This window comes from Artibeus jamaicensis, unplaced genomic scaffold (genome assembly GCF_021234435.1).
Source record: "Artibeus jamaicensis isolate MK-2021 breed Jamaican fruit bat unplaced genomic scaffold, CSHL_Jam_final contig_464, whole genome shotgun sequence".
Taxonomy (NCBI): domain Eukaryota; kingdom Metazoa; phylum Chordata; class Mammalia; order Chiroptera; family Phyllostomidae; genus Artibeus; species Artibeus jamaicensis.
The window spans coordinates 14,228,101-14,253,703 of NW_026521842.1; the positions used below are offsets into that span (position 1 = coordinate 14,228,101).

General features: G+C 46.0%; 1 protein-coding gene across 1 annotated transcript in view; it reads right to left on the reverse strand.

Annotated features, from left to right (window-relative positions):
* The window catches only part of HYDIN (HYDIN axonemal central pair apparatus protein), a 339,107-nt gene that overhangs the window by 12,322 nt on the left and 301,182 nt on the right, over positions 1–25,603 (reverse strand). Inside the window, exons 68-81 of the mRNA XM_037154186.2 lie at positions 23,116–23,276; positions 20,722–20,819; positions 19,735–19,942; positions 16,623–16,835; positions 16,019–16,157; positions 14,806–14,971; positions 11,520–11,667; positions 10,860–11,067; positions 10,136–10,357; positions 8,311–8,480; positions 6,192–6,390; positions 4,222–4,380; positions 2,048–2,325; positions 592–811 (exon numbers count right to left, since the gene is read on the reverse strand). Coding sequence (XP_037010081.2) covers positions 592–811; positions 2,048–2,325; positions 4,222–4,380; positions 6,192–6,390; positions 8,311–8,480; positions 10,136–10,357; positions 10,860–11,067; positions 11,520–11,667; positions 14,806–14,971; positions 16,019–16,157; positions 16,623–16,835; positions 19,735–19,942; positions 20,722–20,819; positions 23,116–23,276 — 2,589 coding nt within the window. The remainder of the gene's footprint in view (positions 1–591; positions 812–2,047; positions 2,326–4,221; positions 4,381–6,191; positions 6,391–8,310; positions 8,481–10,135; positions 10,358–10,859; positions 11,068–11,519; positions 11,668–14,805; positions 14,972–16,018; positions 16,158–16,622; positions 16,836–19,734; positions 19,943–20,721; positions 20,820–23,115; positions 23,277–25,603) is intronic.

The window sequence follows — 25,603 nt, forward strand, 5'->3', positions numbered from 1 at the left end:
TGACCCAGACAATCCACTACTAAATATTTCCCTGAGAAAATAAGAGCATAAGCTCTTGCCAAGACTTGTACACACGTGTTTATAGCATGCTGTGTGATTCTATTTCCATACCATTCTTGAATTAACACGAGTATAGAGAGGAGGGTCAGGTGTCATTTTACCATAAGCCGTGTTGCCAGGAACATGGCGGGCGTGCACGGTTAGGTTTCTAGCAGCAGAGCTAGCACAGGATTAACCCAAGACTATTGTTTTTTAAAACCATAGTAGAGGTGTTTACCCTTTACTCACAACTTATAACAGAATTTGATCTAGCCAGAGATGCCAGTGCAAGCCGCCTGGAGAATGTGATGCTGGAGTTGAGAGCTGAAGAATGAATAGGAATTAAATGAGGAGTGGAAAATGAACATTCCAGTGGTGGGAATAGCATGTGCAAAGGCCCTGTGGGGAGGGGGAGCAGGTCGGACTCTGCTGTGGGCAGTGAGGACTGTTTGAACAGAGCCGTCTATTTCTGGAAGGCTCGGCTGAGTTCACTTGCATGGCTTGCTCGGCTCACCCTGGCCATTGGCCCATCCGTGGGCAGCACGAACTGACCTCTTTTACTGCAGGCGGTCCTATGCAGACTCCAGACAGGGTTAGGCTCAGAGGACTGCCTCCCTGGATGAAGCAGAGCAAATTTTTGTAGAAACTCTCCTTGCCCACCTCGGTGGGATGGTAGGTGACTTCGAAAGAAACCTCCATGCCTGTAGTGATATAGCCTTCTTCCGGTTTGATGGAGAAATGAGGCTCGAATTTTCTGGCATCCCATTTAAACCTTTTCCAAGACAAAAGGAGACAGGGAAGGTGGTTTACTAGTGTCTGGGGTTGTCCTCAATGCTGCTGAGAACGAGGCACTAGAGGTTCATCCCCTCATGGACTCCATGGGACTTGGGAGGAGAGACTGCTTGGTGAGGTTGAGGCAGGTGGGGACAGAGGCCACAGCCACTCTTGTGTACACTGACTTGGTTCTCTCCCAGAGCTGAGCAGGTGGGAAGGGGCTGCATCTTATCTTACTGACCACAGTGACACATCAGGGCACATACACATGAACATGCTTACACATGTGTGCTCAAGGTTGTATTGGAAATAGCTGAGCTAGGACTGAAGCCCTCTCCAGACTATGGCCTTAACCACTCCCTTCAGTGCCTCTTAGGTCAAATCTAGGAGGGTGGAGACGATGTCTTCATGTGAGAGTTGCATCTGCTCTTGGTGGCATTGGGATCCAATGGCCCTGTGTGGTCATCCCTCTGTGGTTAGGCATTTGGTCCAGGCAGGAGACAGAGGGTGGACGGTGCAGACCAATGTATGTCCAATGCCAGGCCTGCCACACTGAAGCCTAAGGTGCTTCACACTGAGTCTGTGTGACGGGCGCCCCTGCAGGTGTGTGGTGCACAGCCGGTGCAGCTTCGGTGGCATGACCAGGGTGGGTACCTGCTGGCAAGAGGGAAGGGCCTGGAAAGGCGAGTGGCCATGGGTACACCTGGGTTCCAATCCCATCGTTCTCACTTCCTGGCTGTGTAACCCCAGGCAAGCAGCCTGACCTCTTTGGGCCTCAAATTCATCTGTGAAAAGGGGACAATATAGTGACTATCTTCGAGGGTTCTGGGGTAATCGAATGGGATCATCTATGTAGTAATGCTCAGCTTTGCACCTGTGCCTGGTTAAGTTCTTACTAAATGCAGGGTTTTGGGAAAGTTACTTGGTCTCTTTGTACCTCAATTATCTCATGCGTGAAATGGATCAGTCATAGCATTGGTCTCATGGAATTGTTGAGGTTGGAGGAGAGGAGCCATGTAAAGGGCATATAACAGGCACCAAGCAAAATTCTCTATCATATTAGTTTTGGTAATCGCGGGAGCAGGGTCACCCTGGAGAGGCCACCGCTGCCCCATTTTGAGGGAAGGAAGGAGATGTGAGAGGGAGGGGGAAGAGACCCAAAGTGGTCACACTTGTAAAACAGGTGTCTAATCTGGTCCTGCACTCTGCCCCCACTCCCTGCTCCAGCTCCTACCTTGCACCCATGTCGCCTGTGTTCAACATGAGGATGCGACGCGTGGCTTTTGTCTGAAACACGACTGGTCCAAAGGGAATGTGCTGCTGGTCCAGGGAGATCTCCAGAGCCTGGCAGCAGCCGCTGAGGAGAAAGAGGGGGCGCAGGAGCCCCATGCTTTCCATGAACACTTCCTCGGAGAAGGGAGGGACACGCTTCTTTGGGGCAAAGATGACTTCCAGCTTACAGACTTCTTTGGGCTTCAGAGTGATGTTGTGGAACGGAATCAAGGTGATGACCTGGGCAAGATGACAGCGAGACTCAGCAGCTGAGGACAGGGGTTTCTGAGCTCCCCATTCCTGGAGGTCTTGCTGCTGGGGCTGCAGCAGCCCAGGGGGCAGATCTCACGCCTGCTGCCTCTTACCAGCTGGATCATCTTTGACAAGTTACTGAACTCACTCAGATCATCAGTATAAAATGTGTGGCATAGAGTAGGCATTCAGTACACATTCATTCTTTTCCCAACCTCTTGCCAATAACCCCTACTCTCTGCTGGAGGAAATTGCAAGAGGAAATAAAAACCCTCAGTGCTTGGGGGTTTTTTGAGGAGCACTCCCCAGGGTCCCCATGTTGCACTCCTGGGTCCCACCCCAGGTGGACCGGATCAGTGTCCTTGGAGGAACTTGGAGCCTGTGTTTTCAAAGTGCTCTGGGAAAACTCTCGCAGCCGATATTTCTGTTTGCTGCCTTTCCAGATGGTCCAGTGCTCCTGTCACAATGAATCACATATGGCTTTCCAAAAGCACGGACTCTTTCCAGGCTGTATACCTGTGCCTGTCAGAAACAGCGCCCCCAGACTGTGTGCCTGGGGGCACTTCCTCACCTGTGACACTCAGTGCAGACCTCTCTCCACTTTGAAGCCTTCCGTGGCCCCCGACCCTCCTTTGAGCAGCTCCCTCCTGATCCTACAGGACATAATTAGGCTCCGATGAGGTCACAAGAGGCAGACCCTCGTGATGGGAGTGGAGACACCAGACAGCTCAGTCTTGCTTGCTCTCTGCTGTGTGCACACCCAGCAAGAAGGTGGCCATCTCCAAGGCAGGAGGAGCCCCCTTGCCAGAAACAGACCAGGCTGGCACTCTGATCGCAGACTGCCAGCTTCCAGAGCTGTGAGAAAACAAATGTCTGCTGTTGAAGCCACCCAGGCTGTGGCATTTTGTTAGGGCAGCCCAAGCTGACTGAGACCCATCTTTACATTTTTAGCACCCAGCACCCATTTACTGAGTGAGTAGAAGAATGATTGACAAGTTCACTCTTGGAATGAAGCACACTTGGCCCGTTTACAGGGGCCGCCCGGACGCTGCTGCCTGTGAGACGGGGAGCAGGCGGCTGGGCCTGGTGACTTCTCAGTCACTTGCTCAGGGAGCCAGCGTGTGTCTTTGACACGGCTGACAGGGGTGTAGAGGGGGGAGATTGGTGATGTGCACTGAAACAGACTCTTTTTCCTGATCCAGCGAGCCCTCTTCTAGGAACCTGTCTTAACAGAGCCGAGGTTGCACACAAAGCTTCGGCCACATCGCTTTACATGGTTGTTCATGACATAGAACATTAGAGCCACGGGAAATGAGCAGAAACAGACAGGTGGCCCACCTACGCAGTGGGGGTGGGAACGCACACAGGGCCCTGAAGGACACGGAAAATGTTCATCTATTGCTCGATGATTTCAAAACAGTATGAACACTGTCATTTTGTTTTGTGAAAAAAAAATGTGTAGGGAAAAAACTGGAAACATGGGCACCAAAATGTTAAGTGATTATTTCTGGGCATGAGAGTCTGGCCAAAATGGTTTTCTTTTATGATTTTCCATAGTTTTCAGCTGTTCTACATTAAGGATCTGTGTATGTTCACTAGCAGCCACTGACTCCCATTGTCAAGTCCAGCTCTCTGTTTCGTGCTGTTGCTTCTTCAGAGGAATGTGGCCTCCCTGAGCCTTGGTTTCCTTATCTGTAAAATGAGAGTAATAAAAGCACAAACCCTGGGCTGTTTCTCTGGAGACGAACACAGGTGGTGCATGGAAAGCTGTTCAAGCGTGTTGATACAATGCAGGTGCAGGAGACCTGTGAGCTGTCAGTGCTGTTAGCAAGGTCATTTATGTCACCAGGAAGCACGAGGCCCCTGGGAGCCCCGAGCACCAACCTTAGGTTCATGGAGTTCTGGAATCGAGAACAGGACTGACTGGCTAAATGTGAGCTGGGCTTGGCTGTTGTTCATCACAGAGACTGTTTTTTTCACAACCTGCCCGGGCAGGACAGCTCCTAACTTCACAATCCTATTGGCTGGATCTAGGACTAAAATCTGTGAGATAAGAAAGACAGCAGGGAGGGAGGGTTTGTCAGTTAATGGGAAAAATAAACATCACACGCCAGCCCTGGTGAGCCTCGGGAGGTCCCTCCCCTTCGGTGCCCCACACTCTTCACACAAGATGTGCATTCACTCACTCACTCAACATGTTTGTGCATAAAATGCCCACTAAACAATAATTACGTAATTATAGCCAGGTAAGAGACGTGAAGGAAAAGCTCCAGTACCTGAGAGCACATTGGAGGGGGCTGAGATAGACTGGGGTTCTGGGGGCCACCCCCAAGGCCCCAAGGCATGTTCACACTGAGAGTTAAAGGAAGGGCAGGGTTGCGAGTCAGGGTGGGTGTGCGGTTGGAGAGCATCTCCAGGGAGGAGCAGGGCTCTGAGCCGCAGGGAGTGGCTTGCTCCAAGCCCGCAGCTGGGAGCCCAGGGAGACTTGAGAAGATTGAGTGTCGGGGGTGGTCGGGTTGTGGTCTGGGGACGGTGAAGCACAGAGTGACCCAGTGGAGTGTGTGTTCTGTGAGGGAGCTCGGTTTGGTCCTCTGTGCAGTTGGGTTGGAAGAGGGAGTGAGAGGAAGCCTTGCGGTGTGAGAGAGGATGGTGACTTGAACTAGAATGGTGGCGGCAGAGGTGGAAAGGTGAATAAATACATTTCAAAGTCCTCATCTACAGCACTGGACACAATGTCTGTCTGGATCAGATGAACGTCAGGCTGGGCCTTGCCCTCCAGGAAGGCACTGACCCACAATGAGCAATACCCACTGGTCACTGTCATTTAATTAGTTGGTAAACTGTACTCTCTCCCTCCAACTATCTTTATATCCATTCCACATGTTTCCATTTTGTCTAAAAGGTGAGTCTTCAGTACCAGCCTGTGAGCTCTTAGAAGTCAGAGAACATATTTAAGTCACCTCTGGACAGCAGGGTGACTTCATTCCCAAAGTACCTAATATGTAATGGGTGTTGAATGAGTGAAAGAAAGAATGAACAAATGAATGAATCAATGACATCATAAGGGACCCTGTCACTGGCTTGAGCACAGACACAGCAGGTGGCATGGTCCTGTTGCTCCTTTGCTTGGTGGGAAGGCAGCCAGGAGTACACCCCTCCCATTTTCTCTAGGTTGCTGAAGTGTCCCATGCATTCCTGAGAAACTTGGAAGACCTTTAGTCTTCCAAAACACCCATTGAATGAAAATGCTCCCACCAGACAGACACTTGAATGTTTACCAGACCCTGGGAAGACGGATCAGCAGGAGGACCGCACCCTTCCCTTTTTGTTAGGAGCACCTGGTAAGAAGGAGCGCCCTCGGTGAAAGCTAATCCTGGGACCCATGGCTGGAGAATGTTAATCACTGTGGTGTTAAGGAAAGATGTTCCATGACTGAGATGTATCTGCATACATTGCTTAAAACAAATCTTGTCTGTTAGACCCGAGAATAAAACATGCCCTTGTATGGGAGAAAAAGGACATGCTTGGGATCCTGCATCTGGGAGCCTCAAACTTCCCAAGAAAAAGAATGTTTTTCACTGCCTGTGCTCACTGCCCACCTCCTTTGCTATAGTCAAGTTGGGTGCTGAGTGAGAACTATGCTTCACTTGAGTGAATTCACTCAAGTGATCTATGATTCACTTGAGTCTGATCTGACAGTTCACCCCTCAGTTGGGACTGCTGACCTCTGGTAGAGTGGCTAAGGGGCAGGGGCTGTGGAGAGGGGGGGCAGGGTGTGGGCTCAGCTGGGCCAGCGTGGCTGGGAAGGGCAAGGAGCAGGGTGCCAGTGCGAAGACCTCCCAAACTCCGCTTACCTTCATTTCGGTGCCTTTCCCTTTGATCTCAACTACTTGTTGCGAGAGCCCGTTGATTTCAAAGGGGATGAGTTCTCGATAACTGATACTTTCTCGAGGATAAAAGATAATTGGAATCTCCATTGTCTTTCCCGGCTTTATCACATCAACTCGGAAGTTCACCTCAAGGTAGGTGGTGTTGGTGTACAAACAGTCTATGCTGGGAAAATCGGGGGAAGGGTGTGTGAGCCCCGAGGAGGCTGACCCCAAGGCACTGACCCCCCTATCACTCAGAGCTTGGTTCTGGTGGATTTCCTGCCCTGCAGTTCCTACAAGCATAGAATTTAAGGGCTGAGAGCGACCCCAGCAACAATCCAGCCCACATTCTCTGGCGCAAAGTCAAGTGACTTACCTCAAATCCCACCCTGAGATCCTGGCAGAACCAGGTCTCAAGCTCAAAGCCCCATGGCCCTTTGCCCAGTGCTCTTCTCACTCTATTCATCCTGTTTCTTGATGATGCAGTTCAGGTTTTGTACCTTTCCTAAGAAGGAGGTGCTTCCTGAAGTAATTGGGTGGCAGAGACAGTGGGGAGGAGTAGCCGTCTGCGGTCAGACGGACAGGGTTTGGGTCCAGGCTCTATCACTAACTAGCCATGTGACCTCAGAGAAGCTACTTAGCCCATTTGGGCCTCAGTTTCCATATCTGTAAAATGGGGTAGTTGTGAGGATACATGGGATAAAGCGACTAAAGCAGTCAGTACACAGTACACAGAAGAAACACACCATAACAGTAAGCTGCTATTATTCTGACTGATTGCTCAACTGCACGCCATCTTCAAAGATCCTGCCCAATGTCTCCTTGTCTGCCTTACAGTGCTTAGAGAAGTATAGCTGGGCCAGTAAATAGAGCTTAATGTGGTGAACAAAGTAAGGCTCATCAAATTAAATCATGCAAGAAAGAGTGCAAGTAAAAATGACATTTAATTAGTGACACTTTCATAACTTAATATTCAGGATAACCACCACCACCACCACAACAGCATATAATAATCGAGCGTTTCTTGTGTTCCAGGCACTGTTCTATGTACTATCTCCAGATGGGCTAATTTAATCCTCCTAATAGCCCTACAGGGGAAGTACTATTTATTATTATCTCCTATTTGAGGAAATGAGACAGAGGCACAAAGAGTTTAAAAAATTGGCCCAAGGTCACATAGCTGGGGAAGAGCTCAGATTTGAACCTAGACCTGTGCTCCTCAATGTGGCTGTTTACTTTTGTTTTTATTTTTAAAATATTTTATTTATTTATTTTTAGAGAGAGGGAGAGGGAGGGAGAAAGCGAGGAAGAGAAACATCAGTGTGTGTTTGTGTCTTGTGGGTCCCCTTACTGGGGACCTGGCCCACAACCCAGGCACGTTCCCTGACTGGGAATCAAACCAGTGACCCTTTGCTTCATGCTCTGGTGCTCAGCCCACTGAGCTACACCAGCCAAGGCTGTGGCTGTTTAAATTAAAATTAATTAAAATAAATATTCAGTTCCTCAGTTTCAAGTGCTCCGTAGCCACATGTAGCTTAGGCTGCCACATTGGACAGGGCAGATCCATAACGTTTTTGTCATCAAAGAAAGCTCCGTGGCATAGAACTCAGTGAGAGAGCTTTGGGTAAACACAGGTCCCTTGGCCAGTTTCTGGGGATTCTGTTTTGTTTGGTCTATAACCGGGCCCAGAAACTGGACTGGAACATTGTACGCAGGATGGTGCAGAGTGGATCTGAGTCAGAAGACTTAGGCTCAGTAGAGATTTACTATTGTCTATGAGACCACCGACCTGAGAAATTCACTTTTTAACTCCCTTAGCCTCGGTTTCCACATCTGGTGCATGGGGAAAATAAATGGAAGCCTGTCATCAGGTCATTTGGCATTGCCTTCCTCACTCCAGGAAGAGGCTTTTCAGCAGGGAAACTCATGGCTATCCAAGTATCAGTATTAGTGGTGGGGAAAGGAGGCTGGATTCACAGCCACCTGTGTCTGACTCGCTCCCACAATCCTTTTCTGGTCATGGCTGGACCTCATGGGGTGGAAGCTGTAGGTTCCAGAAAGAGCAGCAGGACCATCCTCTGGAGGCTCTGGGAAGTCTGCTCACCTCATAGCTGTTTCCTCCTTGTTGGTGATGACCAGAGTTTGTTTGTATGGGGGCATCCCGGCTTGGTAGATGAAGCAGGTCCCAAAGTTGTGGCTGGTGAAGGAGAAATGGACAGCAGGGCTCACGGCAGAGCCCGAGATGCTGCACGTAAATGTTGGGCCATGGCTTATCTGCGGGGAGGAAAAGGCAGGTGGAGCGAGATTAGGAAAAGTGGGAGGAAAGGGCCCTTCAGTCCTCAGGTGAAGGCGGGAGGCAGTCTGGTGTTTTACAAAAATACATGTCCCGGGGTTGCATCTGCAGAGATTCTGACTCTTTGGTTAGAAGTTTGTTTATTTAAGAAAAGCAAGGTGGGCCACTCTGTAGTCAGACCCTGCACTGGCCCTTGCTTTGCTCCTGAAGCGATGATTTATCTTGAAGGCAGAGGGGTGTGACAGACTTAGTTACTGCCCAACATTTAACTCCCAAGGCTTCCTCCTCATTTGTAGGACACGGATTGGTTGGCAATGTGCCCAGGTGAAAATATTCGATTTCCCATTTTCAAAACACGTTAAAAATTAAATAAATTGAGGTAACATTACATAACAGCATTCTATAAACTTCAGGTGCACAACTTTATACTATGACATCTGTGTATTCTGTTGTGCATTTTCCACCTCAAGTGTAGTCTCCTTCCACCACCTTGTAGTTGACCCCCTTCACCCTCTTTGTTCTCTTCCCACCCCCTTCGCTTCTGGTAACTGCCATTCTGTTGTCTGTGTCTATATGCCTATTTTTGTTTGTTCATTTGTTGCTTTTTGTTTTGGATCCCACATATGAGTGAAATCGTACAGTACCTGTGTTCTTCAGTGGGTGACTGGACAGAGAAGATGTAGTACACAGACACAATGGAATACTACTCAGCCATAAATAGACAAAATACTGCCATTTGCAACAACATAGATGGATCTGGAGTGTGTTATGCTAAGGGGAGTGAGTCAGGTGGAAAAGGCCAAGAACTACATGATTTCCCCTTCTTTTTGCAGCTAATGGTGGCCATCACAGTTCTGGTCATCAGGATGTGAACAAAAGGCGTCCTATTTTTTAAAGTTTATTTTAATTGTTGTTCAAGTACAGTACAGTTTTCTGTCTTTTACTCCCATCCCAGCCCCCCCCCCCCCCAGTGCTCTCCACCTACCTCCCATTTCCACCCCCCTTAGTTTTTGTCCATGTGTCCTTTATACTTGTTCCTGTATAAAAGGCATCCTATTTGGAATAAGAGTCAAAGTCTTGCTGGGAAAGTATTTTGCCTTCAGGTTCTTCCCCCTATTCCCTCCCACTCAGGAAGGCAGACACAGATGGGGCTGCTGGAGGTACTGTCATCTTGTGACCAGGAGGTCAAAGGCCAATCTGCCAAGGGTGAAAGGGTTAATTCCAGGAGTTCTGAAAAAGTTGACTTTGATAGTTTGTGCCAGTGCTCTCACTGCTGTAGAAGAGCAGCTTTTCAGAGGTCCTTCTCTGCCACCCCTGCTGACATCAATTCCTTGGTTTTTCACTTGATAACTTATCTTGGAAAATGTACATATTCTTTCTCTCTCTTGCTCTCCACCTCCCGTCTATCTCCCTTAATTTAACGGCTACATGATATACCAGTGCATGGATGCTTGAATGCTGTTCAATTCACACTTACTCACCACGCACCTCAGTTGTTACCATTCATAGAGACTATGGGACTACCTCCAACACATCCACACTCCGGGGAGGAGAAGACCAGAAACGCTCAGAAGTAATCTTCCAAGGCAGGGCGCTGTGAGTGCTCTCAGTGTCAGGCAATGTTTGATGGTCTCACCTTGATTCTGAGTTCCGGGCCCTTCAGGACACATTTCTTAAATGGCTGGAAAGACAGCAAGGCAGGGGCACTCTGCCCCACGTCCACCCTGCCATCAGTGGGTGAAAATTCCAAGTACTGCAGCAGGGCTTTGGGGCCAGATAGCTCTGCCTGGAAGTTGAAGTTGAACTTCCCAGTGTTGATGAAGGTGAATTCACACTGGACACATTCATTCAACTCCACCTGAGAGAGAACAGAGCGGTGTGTTGAGTGAATGCAAACCATGGCTCACTCCTCTGGGGTAAGGGTATGTTACACTTTGGGGGGAAATATCTTTTGAGAGATAGGAATGGAAGATGATGTGAGTTGAGAACAATTAAATTGTGGCCAGATAGTTCAGCAAGACCTACCAAGTGTTGGGGCCCCCTCAAATCGGAAGAGTAAGATGGCAATTTAATTCTTAGACCTCCCTTGGTAGCCAGGCACCCTTCCTGTATGTTTAATACAAGCATTCTTCCCCTTCCCTACCACCTCTCCACCCCCTGGAAAGTAAAATAAGAAAAGCATTCATCAAAACCATACACAGTCTGGGGAAGGAGCTGCTTCTGGCAACCAAAAATATATTTCTGTTCTCCTGATGTCCCTGGCATTTCAAACAGAGATTCTGCTACTATTCACTGGTACTACCTGCCTTTCCCAGCCAGTGTCAAAACCAGGAGAAAGCAAGGCCCTCTTGTGCCTTTACCTCATAGAAGTTGACAACTGCAGTCTGATTGGGAGGCAAGAGAGTGACTGAACCAGTCCTGTCTTTGCACTTGACATTTGCATTCATAGTGTAGCCCTCAGCCTTGACATTTAACGTCAAAGGGTGCGCTTTATTTTTTACATTGCAGATCAAATTAAAGTTCACATCTCCTTCCTGCTTTGGTGTGAAGAAAATATCAATTGGTAACCTGGTTGGGGAAGAAGACAACAGATTAGCTGACTAGGCTACCTGTTAAGATCTGCTAAAGGATATGAGCCCAGTGAGTTACCTGGTACACTAGGAGTAAAAGGCATTATAACTCAGAATTATGATGAATTTGGGAAGCTTTCCAGGCAAGGCAGGACATTGCTTTATGGATTCACAGATAGAGTAGATGGTGAGGAAAAGAACATGTATAAGGAAAATATCGAAAACAAGGGCTTAAAATTCTCACTGCTCCACAGTTCAGCAGGGAAATGAACAGCAGGGACTAAGCAGGACAGAGTGGAACTGCTACCATCTAAATTTCAGAGCTGGAAGACTGTACTGCAGCTGGGGCCGTCTAAGGGAAATCGATTCCTTCTCTCAGCGCCCGGCCTGGGACTCCTGCGGCGTTGGGAGGGTGAAGCCCGGGGGCCTTCCTAGTTCCTTGTTCCTTACCTGGACAGCGGTGAGAGCCAGCCTTCCATGGGAGAGACGACCAGGCTGTCGCTGAACCCTTCCGAATATCGGGAGTCATCCAGGAAGGCAAAACTGAACCCCTGCTCCTCCCTGTTGATGATGTGCACAGTCTCCCTGGCTTCTCGGCCTGAGGAGGGAACATGAGCCCTCAGGCGAGGCCTCAGGCCTGCTCCAGAAGTATCTCAGCAGAGACCCCTCTGCTTCTTTTCTTCCCTCTTCCCAGCTCCTCAGCCTTGTCCCTGCTCTCTTCCTCTAGTTCTACGGGTGACCCTCCTCCCTGGAGGGGTTCCAGTTCTCACTCTAGAACTTGACTCCACCCTGTGCCTGCTCCTGCTAGGTGGCTCCTCTGCCTCAGTTACAGCTCTCCTGGGATCCAGGTGACACTGGTTTTTTTCCATCCTTGTTTCTTCAGACCCAATGCCTTCCTTCTTATGTTAATGGTGGCTTTACCTTCCCTGGCTGGTGCCTTGGCTCTGCCCCTATCTTTGTAAAGCACCACTTAGTGGAGCTCTTTAAATTAGACCTTGGGTGGGTCCTAAGAGTTCTGACAGTGCTGGTTAACCCATGTTGCTATAGCATTAATGTGCTTTTTCTTACTCTTCTGGACTATCTTAGAGCATTTATTTTTCCACATGAACTTTTGAACCATTGTATTCAGTTCTCTCTCCACCTGTGCAAGCCTTTGGGATAAGGTTATCAGATTAAGCAAATAATGTTTTAGTATAAGTATGTCCCAAATCTAGTATGGGGCATACTTATGCTGACATACTAAAATTTATTCACTGTTATCTGAAATTTAAATTTAAGTATGTGTCTGTATTATGCCTGGCTGCTCTAGCTGCAATTCTAATGGAAACTTGATTAAATTTGCATTTACTTTTGGCAGAATTGACAAATATTCAGATTTTGTTTGGGGACATTTTAACGATGGTTTGGTTTTCTCCATATGGCTCCCGTGCTTTCCTTGTTATGTTGACCCTTAAACATTGTATAGGTGTTATCAATACTAAAGAGCTTTTTTTCTGTTTCTAGGAGCTTACTGCTGAAAGAAAGAGAAACTATGGATTTTTACATACTTGTCTTGTATCCAGCTGCTTACTAAATTATCTCGTTGATTTAGTATTTGTTTTGGTTTTTTTCTAGAGCCTCCTGAAGTTCTCTCTGTCTGAAGTAATCAGCCACAGCAAAACAGGATAGGTTTTGTCTCTTTTTTCCTCAATGTTTATGACAATTATTTTCCTTGTTTTATTGTATTTGCCAAAGTCACTGAGAAAGTGTTCAGTAGTAATGGTGGTAATGAGCAGCCTTGCCTAATTCCTGATTTAAACTGATGTGGTTCACTATGAGATAGCATTTGTCTCTTGGTTTTGGCTGACCTTCTTTACTCAACTGTTTTCCTCTTAAGAGTTTTTGTTCAGAATGTCTGCTGAATTTTAGTGATGACTTTCAGCTTGTATTAATATGATCATGTGGTCGTTCTTCTTTAAACTGTTAATGTAATGACTCTATCAAAATGCATGACCCTTGCCTTCCAAGATTAAATTCTGTCTTGCTGTTATTATTCTTATGATATATTACTCACTTATTTTTAAAAACCTTACTAAATACCATGATTTCCTCCTGCTTATTTATACGTGTCAGTATAAGAAGAGCATGGAGATATCACACATCAAACTGCTAACACTGGCTTTCTCTGATGGAAAGGGAAGGATGAGATATGAGGGGTGGGGAGAGGTTATGAAATTTTTCTTTATACAATACTACATTGATTGGCTTATTACTTCTATAAATAAAAAATTGAATTACTAAAAACCCCTCTGGCTTTAGTTATATTTTACACACACACAAACACACATACACTTAACATACCCATGGGATAGATTCCTAGGGTTATAAGAGACCTGGCAATCACTTCTATTATTTCTTTCTGGTCTCTGCTCAGATGTCATCTTTTCACTGCCGATTGGCATTCTCTCTAACCTACTTTATTCTTCTCTAGAACCCTTATCAACATCTGACATGGTATCTATGAGGTCTGTCTGGAAAGAGTTCAGCCACTGTTACTATAATTGAGAATAGCTTCCATGACATTGGAGTAACCTGGCAGCCAAGGAGAGTGGACTGGAATGCACATGCATGAACAATAATGACTTCACTGTATTAGTCAGTAGATGTGGTAGATGCTGTTGAGTGAGCATGTATGCTGTGTGGCCAACACATTAAAAATGACTGAGCAAATGAGGAGAGCATCAATGTGCATCAGATTTTGCATTAACCTTGAACATTCTTCCATGGAAACTATTGGGATGATTCAGAAGGCTGCAGCAATGAGCAACTAGCGATTGGCAGCTTCATCATGACAACATGCCTACTCATGCGTCATATCTCATGCAGAGTTTTTTGACAAAATATCAAATCACCCAGGTGAATCAGGCCCCCTACAGCCCAGACTTGGCACCCTGAGACTTCTGGCTTTTCCCCAAACTAAAATCACCTTTGAAAGGAAAGAGGTTTCAGACTGTTGATGAGATTCAGGAAAATACAATGAGGCAAGCTGATGGCAATTGGGAGAACTGTGTGAGGTCCCAAAGTGCCTACTTTGAAGGGGACTGAGGTGTCATTGTCCTATGTACAATGTTTCTTGTATCTTCTTCAATAAATGTCTCCATTTTTCACATTACATAGCTGGATACCTTCTGGACAGACCTCATATTTTGCTTTTTTATTTGTTGGTAGTCTGCTTCCTATTCCTAGCATATAACCATCATGAGGGTAGGAACTTTGGTTTTATCCACTGTATCCCCAGCTTACAGAAGAGTGCCTAGGTCCTATAAGGCTCAATAATATTTTTTGAACCATATAAATGCATGAAATGATGGCAGAGAGATCCTGCATACACACTAAGAAGCAAACAAGTACAGCCCATAACCTGGGGCACACACAAGGAGGATGGGCTGGCATGAGGTACTACAAATGAAGATAGTCCAGGCCCTGAAGGAATCTTTCGAGTAGTTTCTGTAACAAGGCTTCTAAATTTCCTTTGGTTATTAGTGTATGGGTTTAGGAGATACTTTATGGAAATCAGATTGAGTGGTAAATATTTTGTGGCTTTGTGAACAATCAGAAAGTCCCTCAGACATGCTCCTGGAAGGTACCAGGAAAAGTCCCCACCCAAGTCTGCTCCTGGAGCTCATTGCTGGGTTGGTCCCACTTCCCTCTTCTAAGGTTCATGCAACTCCAAATGTAAACCAAGAGGCAGCCTTACCAATGAGGAGACAACTGAAGTTGAGGTGGGACTTATCCAGATTGATGAGAGGGTCAGAGGCTTTGCCTACCAGCAGGAAGGGGACTGTGATGTTGTGTTCGGGGATTGAGAAAGTCCAGAATGCTTCTGTGATGTTCAGATGGAAAGGCGTGTACTGGAAGACAATCTATGAAGAGAGTTTGGAACAGAGGGGTAAGAGGCACTTCGGTTTATTTACTCCATGGGCCCTGGTAGGCTTGTAAGCACTGGGGTTATTATGGCTGACGTTACCAGATCACCACTTGTTTCTGCCCTCTCTGAAGGGCATGTGCATCTGGTTATACCAGCCACATCAATGTCTGTTTGCCCACAGGTCTAAGGGGGTCTTCATTATCATAGCCTCCACTGGCTAGGCTGCCATATTTTACACCAGGTCTTTGGATGGCATATACAAATGGAGAGATTCAGAGATAAATTTGGAATTTTGACTTTTTCCAAAAAGTTTGGGAGACTTGGAAACCCTGGGCCCACTTGTCTGTGTGGTGGTCATCTCTGGAGAAGCACTGTGGCCAGCCAGCGCTAGTGCCCAGCATTCCCTATTATGGTCCCCTTGGCCTGCTTCATTCATTTCTATGACCTTCCTGAAGACATCTGAATTTGTAAGTTCTGTTTCATAGATTTATTTCTGCTTCCAGGATTCTCTGCAGGACTTACAAGGCATGGAGCCCATAGACTTATTTTGGCCAGTGAGTTCATGTTGCTTTAAGCTGGACCCCCTAACCTAGATGACTGTGGAAACATCAGGATTAAGATGTGGGACATGGCTCCAATTTTCTGTTTTGCCCTTTGACCTGACCAGGTGAAAACATATCTGTGTCCTTTTACTGCTGCCAGTCTCTTGGACAAAAACAACAACAAAAAAACCACTGTCCTACAGTGTCCAGGCACCGTTGGGTATACAGCTCCCCTTTCCATCTTTAATAATCTCATTTTTTTTAAACTCCAAATACTAGAGATCTGCTTCTCTGTGGCCAAAACCAGTAGAGCTTAGGCCTGTCTTATTGATGAGGACTGCGTAAAGTATATATATAGTTGCCATTCAAGAAATACGCATTGATGAGTGCACCCTTAGGCTCTTCTCCCTAACTCTATCTCTATGGCACACCTGCAGTGCAGAGAGGGATGGAGTGATTAAAGCCCCAGTCGAGGGGCCCTCATCTGTACACACACTCACCTCAGCTTTCTTTTCAGGGTGGATGAGGCCCTTCTCTGTAAGGCACGTGAAGGCTGGAGGGTTCTGGAGACTTTCAGTTTCTTCAGAGATCCAACAGAAGGAGTAGGTGCTAGTGGTTGGGTTGAGGATTGTAAAAGTCCTGGCCGAGGGGGAAGGATTGATAGCAGAGAGTGAGGGAGGGGGTTAAGGATTAAGAGAAACTTTCTTAGCACCTGCCCAACCACAGTCCCCCTGCGTGGGAATCAGAACTGTTCCAGATACCTTGTCACTGCAGAAATGAAAACTATATCTCACTTGGGGGCCCAACGTAGAACTGGAGCTCTGGACTTTGGAGTAATAATGATGCCAAGGGCCCTTCTGTCCCCCTCATCCTCTGTGGTCAAGGTGGTGGTTAGGGATTGTATTACCATGCCTTCTAAATTTACCACAGTGTCAAAGCTAAGGAGGCAGAATCCACTTTCTTACTGTAGCAGCTCTCTCAAGTTCAACCCCAGGATATCAAGCCAACTTCTAGGAACCCATCTAGCTTGATTCTGAATTCTTCTCAGTTCTTTAGAAGGACTGACTGATATGAACTCAACTGGTGCAAACTTAAGCAACTCACCGGAGAGTCTTCCCTCCTATGCCCACACTGGTGAACTCGATCACCCGGGTGTTTGGATCCAGCACCCCACCACCAGGACCCCGGAGATCTGGGTTTCGCCGGTGACCGCTGATGTAATCTGAGTCTTTCAGGTCAAAATGACAGACCGGCAAGAGGCTCCGCCCTTTTGCTGACACAACTGGGCCTTGTTCTCCAGGTGGCAGGTTGGGAATCCTGAGAGGATAAGGTTGTATGTATGTATTCATTTAAGTTTGAATCAGTTGTTGCTGACTTAGTTGGTCGTAAATGAATATTACATGTATTAAAATGTGAGCTCCATGGGAACAGAGGCTGGGTCCATCTTTGTCAACAATATAACCTCAGCGCCTTGAACAGTACATGACACATAGTAGGTGTTCATTAATTAATGGTTGAGTGGATGAATGCATGAGGAGCCTGAATTCTGATCCTTCCTGCGTATCCTCATGTTACTTCCTCCATCAGCCGAGAGAAACTCTCCCTGCTGTAAAATGGATGTAGAGGCTTACCTTTTGGGCTCTCTTAAAAGCAGCTAGTGGGATATGAAAGTGATGGAGAAATGCCAAAAAGTATCCTAAGCTCGTAGGAGAAAGTGAACTGGATGTGAGCAGACTTCCTGCTCTAGGTTCAAATTTAGGTGGCCCAGGTGCAGGAGGGTCCCTGCAGTGATGGTGGTGTTTCTAGGAAGCTTCTATGGCTCACAGAGGTCTCTGCCACACTCAGCCATGGTTCATGGAATTCCTCTGCAAGGTGGGTGTTCTCTGTGGAGCTTTCCTGGGAGGGGAGTGCATGCCACATCAGGGACTTTCCTGGCCAGGGGTTACTGGGTTGGCTTTTGTCTAAATGGGTCTGGCCCCTGTCTCTTCCTTGCTTACTATGCACTAGCTCTACCATCTCCACCATTACCGCCACCTAGTGTTCGTTGTGCTTAATGTGTGCCAGGCACTGTTCTAAGCTTCACTAAAGTACCTCATCTGGTTGTTACGACAAATCTGCAAGGTGTGTATTATTACTTGCATTTTACAGTTAATGAAACCTAGTATCGGTAAAGGTACAAGAGGACTTCTGCCAAGATGGAGGCGTAGGTGAAAGCACTGTGCCTTCTCGCACAACCAAGTTTAAAAACAACAAAGTTTTAGCAACAAAAACACAGCCAAACCACAGAAAATTGAACTATATGGAAGTTTGACAACAACGAAACCTTCAGCCAAACCAGTAAGAGGGGCAGAGCCAGCAGCAGAGCAGGGTCGGGCAGGAAAGATCCACCAGACTCACACTGGCAGCCATGGGTGGATCCCAGGTGTGGAGTAGCGGGTGGACCCACTGAGGGCTGACCACAGTCACACATTCGTGCGCAGATAACTGGTGAAGGATCGAGCAGTGAGGCAGACTGTGCAGGCCCCAGTGACGGGAAGCAGCAGAGGGGACCGCCATTGTCCCTCTCTGACCCGCCCCCATATACAGCGTCACAAACCAGCGACCTGGGTGGCCCTGCCCTGGTGAACATACTAAGGCTCTGCTCCTCATATGTAACAAGCATGAACAGATCAAAGCATGGCTCAAGAACAACTCAGAGCCCCAGAGCCGATAAATCTAACCGATGAAGAAATAGCCAAACTTTCAGATGCACAGTTCAAAACACTGGTGATCAAGATGCTCACAGAACTGGTTGATTTTAGTCACAAATTAGAGGAACATATGAAGGCTAAACTACTTGAAATGAATGGAAATGCACAGGAAACCAATAGTAATGGAAAGGAAACTAGGACTCAAATCAAGGGAGTAGACCAGAAGGAAGGAAAAAATGACCAAACAGAAAAGGACGATGAAACAAGAATTCAAAAAATGAGGAGAGGCTTAGGAACCTCCAGGACATCTTTAAACGCTCCAGCATCCGAATTATAGGGGTACCAGAAGGGGAAGAGGAACAGCCACGAGTGGAAAACTTATTTAAACAAATAATAAAGGAGAATTTCCCCAATCTGGCAAAGGAAATAGACTTCCAGGAAATCCAGGAAGCTCAGGGAGTCCCAAAGAAGTTGGACCCAAGAAGGAACACACCAAGGCACATCATCATTATATTAGCCAAGATTAAAATGAAGGAGAGAATCCTACAAGCAGCAAGAGATAAGGGGACAGTCACCTACAAAGGAGTTCCCATCAGACTGTCAGCGGATTTCTCCAAAGAGACCTTACAGGCAAGAAGGGGCTGGAAAGAAGTATTCCAAGTCATGAAATCCAAAGACCTACATCAAAGATTGCTCTATCCAGCAAAGCTTTCATTTAGAATGGAAGGGCAGATAAAGTGCTTCTCAGATAAGATCAAATTCAAAGAGTTCATCATCCCGAAACCCTTATTATATGAAATGTTAAAGGGACTTATCTAAGAAAAAGAAGATAAACAATATGAACAGTGAAAGGACAGCAAACTCACAGTTATTAACAACCACACCTAAAACAAAAGCAAACTAAGAGGACAGCTAGATCAGGAGCAGAACCATAGAAATGAAGATCACATGGAGGGTTAGCAACAGGGGAGTGGGAGGAGAAGGGAAGAGAAGGTACAGAAAATAAGTAGCATAGATGGTAGGTAGAAAATAGATAGGAGGGAGGGCAAGAATAGTATGGGAAATATAGAATCTAAAGAACTTGAGACACGTGGTCATAAACTAAAGGGTGGGGAATAGTGGGGAGGGGGTGTGCAGGGTGGAGGGGAATGAAGGGGAGAAATAGAACTGTAATGGCATAATCAATAAAATATATTTTAAAAAACGGTACAAGAAAGCTTTCTCAAGTTCATGCTTGCCCCAGGACTGGAACCCACCTGGCTAACAACTATTTTGTTGCCCAGTGGACGTCTGAATGTGGCCAGGAAGGGAGAGGTGGGTCAGAGGGAGAGTCTAGAGAGGTTTGATGAGCAACACAAAAGACTAAAAGCCTTGTTGTTCTCTGAAGGCTAACTCCTTTGAATCTTTCCAAAGTGAAATGTGGCAATTTGGGGCCATGGCAGGGTCTTGGGTTGGAAAGAGCGTGGTAGTGGTGGGAGAGAAGAGGGAGGGGAGCTGCAGAGCTTGTTCTGAGGAGGTCTCCTTACTGGCAGAAAAGCGTGCTCTCGAAGTCGCCAACCTCCAGTGGGGAGAATTTCACGTTGATCTTTTCAGTCTTTCCCACGGGCACAATGCCTGAGGTGGGCACCACAGAGAAGGACAGTGGGGAAGCTCCGTTCCCGTGGTCCATGGCACTGTCCACAGTGCTGCCAGTGAACAGTGTCACCTGGCTCAGCTGGTCTTTCTGAGAGTAACCTGGGGGCAGACGGAGAATCAGTGATATTCTGCATTTGCAGTGGGAGGACAAGGTGAAGGCAACCCACTCACAGGTCCTTAGGGACCCTCTGTGGGGTCTGTGAGTTCGCCTCTTCCAGCAGATTCACTTAACTTTGGTCACTAGGGGTAAGGAATTGACTCAGAGTTCTCACAGGTGATCCGTGAAAAAGACTGCCACTAATTCCATCAAGTTTTCAAATTTGTTTTCTTTTGGCTCAAGGGAGTGGGTCAGGTAGATGTCTGTGGGTCTTTTGCCTCAAAAACATTGGGCTGTGAACATCGTTTTTGGAGAATCACTGTTTCAAAGCAGGAGTTCACAATCTGGGGCCCACTTGCAAGGTCTGGGAATCTGCAAAACTGCAGCAATAGTAATGGATACTTGCCTACTGATTGCTGGGCCCCTTTGTCAAGTGCTCCCCGTGAATCAGCTGCAAATTGGGCATGGTATGTAATTTCCTGGGGAACAGCTCATAGTTTTCATAATTTTCTCCAAGGGTCTGTAAAGTCCTAGAAGATTAAGATCTAAAAGAAAAGATTCCTAGGGATCTGAGAGGGGATGCTGGCCCCAGGAGGGCAGAGGTGAGCTGTTGTTTCTTGGACTCATTTTGGCTCTGCAGACGTCAGGAGGCCTCTGCTTTTGCTTCTCCATAGCTGCTTGGGGGGCTGTGGGAGCAGAGCTCACTTCTCCACGAATGAGGCTCTTACACTAATTGGGGACTCAGTCCAAACCCTGGGTTTTTACCTGTCATTGCACTTACCTTGGTTATCTGGCATTGCAAAGCTGACAGACTTGGCTGTCTCTTCAGAGGTCCAGCTGAATTCCAGCTGCACACTCCCTGTATTAGTCAGTTCCAACCTGCGCACAGACCAGGGAGCGGATTTGAGGAACGTGCTGCAAGCGGTTTTTGCTCTGTCTGCACACCCGTCACCTACACTGTCGCTTTTGTCTTTCAGTCAACTCACTTTGTTTTTAAAATATTTCTTCAAAAGGCAAGTTTAAGCAATTTATCTGAAATCGGGCATTTGATGTACCAATTATATTTCCTTGCAAACCACAAAATATATACATAAGTCTTAAAAGCAAAAATATCCAAATGTTTAGCATTGAAATTCTCCCGGCATACCACTGGCACATATGCAGTGAACTGTCAGCATGCATCAGAGTGGTCCTGAAAAATTCCCATGAGAGAGGAAACAAAAACCTATCTCACATGACAGTACCTTCCTGGGGTGCAAATTTCATAGCCCCTTCCCTTCCTGAATCACTTCCCAACATCAGAAACAACATCCCTGTCCTCAGAGACCACCTGACCTCTTCCTGAGATGCTTTTACTGGCTGAGACACAGACTTGTCTCGAATTCGGAATTGGTGGGGACTTTTCTTGCTTCAGGGTTCCCTGCTCTATGACAAGAACTGGCAGATAGAAGCTTTTTCTGGAATCACTGTTAAACTTGATCATAGACAGTGACAGCAGGAGAGCGAGGCCTTGATACAAGGAAATTATTGTGTAAGGGAAAGAAACACACACGCTCCCCTGGTGTTAGGGGAGCAGGGGAAGGCGGGAGTTTGCAGGGAGCACGTCTGGGGTGGGTGCAGAAGTCACATCTCCGTTACCCCACCGGGCGGATCATGCAGACAGGCCCAAAGCCAAGTGCTTTGACTTCAGGGGCTTATATTTATTGTGTGAATTTATGAGTAGTGGTCCTCATCCTAAAGGAAACTTATAAAAAGTGGAGAAATCTTAGCAGCATAGAAGAGTCTTCAGAAAAAGAAGCCTTGGTTTAGGTAAAGGGCCAGACAGTAAGATTTTCTGGGTTTGTGTGTGGTCCGTCGCTGCAGCGACTACTCACTCTGTTGTTGTGGTACAAACACAGCCCCTGACAACACAGAAACAAAATGGGTGTCGCTGTCACCAACAAGCCTGTTCACCGAAATAGGTGGCTGGCTGGGTTTGGTCCCAGAGCCGTAGTTTGCTGATCCCTGTTTCGGTGTTACGGGCATCAGCAGATCCCACTTCTTTCCTTATGCCCTTTGGTTCTCTAATAACTTAATAATTACACTTTGAGTGCAACAAATGCAAAATGAGTTGAATAAGTTGATTACTACCTTTTACAAAGTAGAAATGTCAGTGGTTTACATTTTTGTTTTTGAAATTCTCAAAGATTAGTCACAGTCCTTCTCTCTTTGTATACGTTACTCTTTCTGCCTAGAAGGCCCCCTTTTTCTCACTTCTTTTCTCACCTTTTCTCACTTTTCTCACTGGGCTACCTCCTATTCCTCTCTAAAATTCAGCTGGGGCACCGCTTTGTCTGGGCAGCCTCCCCGACACTCCGTCTTGCCCACATCTCGGTCTGCTTCAGGTTCTCGCCCTCCCGCCACAGGGCATCGTGCTGCGCCATCGATTCACCTGTTTGCATCTATTCCGCTACCCCCAACTCAAGACCATAAACTCTTGGAGAGCAGGGCCCACAGCATCCTTGTATCCCTGCATCTGGGTGTGGGTGGGGGGTTAAAATAACCCTTTCTCCTTCTAAGGACAATTATGACTTTGAATTAACTTTCTAGCTCAGTTTCCCTAGAAAATAGAGGAGGAATGTCAGCTGTGTCATAGGCAACATTGTTTACAGTAAAAATGAGCCCTGTTTGGAAGGTTGCATCCAGTGTGGGATTGTGATTATCTGGAGAGAAGCTATAGTGTTGGGGTTCTCTTAGTGACTCTCATAACAGGGCACATCCCGTGCAGAGACCCCGGGAACTACACCTATGGAGTGGTCATGAGAAACGTCGGTTTCTGTTGGTCACGGGGATTCCTGACCAGGCTGGACCCTATGCCTGCTGGTGTGGATATTCTTACCTGGTTGGCCAACACGGAGAGTTCCCGGGTGCTGGTGTGGATTGCTGCAGGGGCTATTCCCACTGAAGCTGATCACCCCATGCCAGTTTCCTGGCCTATATCTTGATTTCAAGGATAAACTTCAATTGCCTTGTGAGTCTGAATGTTTCACTGGACCCACACAGACACTGTGGTGCATGCTATAGATGCCACTTGGTATGTGCTGCCATACCCACTGCATAAATGTTGGGTGAATGAGTGAGTGAATGATGGAATGAAAGAACTTTGGTGAGTGTTGGGACGCTTTTGATGACTCACTCAAACACTCGGGTCTGGTAAACTAGTGTCTCCTTAAAGTGCACATCACCCGTTTGGCACTTGTATGATGCAAAATTCACATTGGCGCTGATCTGAAGCTGCAGTTCTCGGTAGTTTTCCTCCAGTACTGAGTGTGCAGGCTCGGGGTCCGTCTCCACCACCTGTAACAAAGGCAGCACGTCCTCAGTGACGCAGAGCCAGCTGTCACACAGGGACTTGGCGGGGGCATCTCAGTACACTATTCTACTGATACAAATTAGCACCAACTCACAAACTCAACTTCCGGAACAAAGGAGTAAGGTAAACCTAAAATGTCTCATAAATGGGAAAAAAACAAAAAATTACTGAGGGCATTACGACTGCACAAACATGAGTTTGGGGTCAGATGAACCCCAAACAAGGTAGGAGAAAGAAAGTTATAAAGACAGGCACAGATATTAATAAAACAGAAAATAAATCTAAAACAGAAAGGACCAACAAAGCCAAAAGTTATTTGAAAAGATTTAAAAAGCCTTTGTTGAGATTGATCAAGGAAATAAAAACAAATTAGCAATACCAGAAATATGGGGGACATTATTATTGATCCTACAGATTTACACATATAGTAAGAAAATATCATGAATAATTTTATGAAAATAGATATGAAAACAGTTGAAAAAAATTCCTAGAAAAATGGTTTAATAAAATTGACTCAAGAAGAAAAGCAAAAAACCCCGAAGAGCCCTAACACTATTAAAGAAAGCAAATGATAGTAAAAATAATCTTCAAGTCTTAAAGACCTAAATAAATAGAGCAATATACCTTATTAATGGAAAAGGACAGATTAGTAGTACAAAACTGTCAGTTCTTCCTGAACTGACTTATAGATGCAACCCTACTCCAATCAGTTTTCCATCAGGGTTTTCCCAGTGCAGCTGGCCCGTGAACAACATGGGGGTGAGGGGTACCAAGCCCCGTGCATTCAAAACTCCCCGTGTAACTTTGACTCCCCCCAAATTTAACATTTACTAGGCTACTGCTGACCGGAGGCCTTACTGATAATATTAACAGTCAATTAACACATATTTTGTATGTTATATATATATATTATATACTGGATTCTTACTATATAAAGTAAGCCAGAAAAAAGAAAACCCATTAACATACTGTATTATAAATACTTTATTAAAAAAAAATCCTCCATGAATGGGCTCACATAGTTCAAACCCATATTGTCCAAGGGTCAACTGTAGTTGATAAATGGATTCCAAAATTATACAGAAAAATAAAGGGCCAAGAATAACTAAAGCACTTTGGAACAAAACAGTACCGGGGAGGGACTTCCCTTCCAGATATCAAGGCCGATTATGAAGCTACAGAAATTAAAGCAGCACAAAACCAGCAGAGGGAGCGGAGAATGGGCAGTAAAGTAGACTAAAGAGACAAGAAATACCCTAGGCACATATAAAATTTAGACGGCAAGGGAGTGATGGCGGGTCACAACAGAAGGGCCCAACAAAAAAGGCATTTGGCAAGATTGGTTATCTAGAAGGAAAAATATCAAATTGGATTCTTGCCTCACACCATAAAATCTGTGTGGGCCATGGGTGTAAGGTAAATATCAAAAGCAAACCCCTTAAATATAAAAAAAATCAGTGAATCTTTTTCTTCCCTGTTAGGGAAGGGTTTTAAAAACAAGACACACACACAAATAATTATAGAAGGAGAGATCAATGTCTTTGTTCATGAAAAGCTACATTAATGAAAGTGGAAAGATAAGCTAAAATTTGGTGAAGACATTTGCAGACAAATAATAGGAACTGAAGAGCTTATAAAAAAACTCATACAAAGGACAGGCACCATAATTTAAAAAATGGGCAAAAGGCATTTATGTAATATTCAACTTTATTTAGTGATCAGGGAAATGCAAAGGAGGCCCCAAAATGAAACTATTTTCTATTCATTTCAATGATAAAAATCACAAAGTCTGACAACACTGAATGTTGGAGAGAATGTAGGTCAATAAGATCTCTTTGCTAGTTGGAGCATAAACTGGCAAAGTACTTGGAAAACATTTGGGAGTTATCCTTGGAAGCTGAACATTCACATATCCTGTGATTCAGCAATTCCTCTTCTGCAAAGAAACACCCTCACCAATGAGTACGTGTGACCTGAACAATAATGCTCACGGGAACACTTTCCAAAGTAGTAAACCCCAAATAACTTTCAAAAGAAGACTGAGGGTAATGAAGGCATTAAGGAGTACAGATTGGTTGTCAGAGAACTGTCATGGGGATGTAACGCACAGCGCAGGGAATGTCGTCATGGTATTGAATAGTTGTCAATACTATTCTAATAACAATGTAAGGTGTCAGATGGGTGTGAGATTTATCGGGATGACCACTTAGGAAGTTCTATAATGTCTAATCACTGGGGTGTATACCTGAAACTAATATAATAATGTATGTCAACTATAATTGGAAAAAAAGAAAAAATATACTTTCTTGCT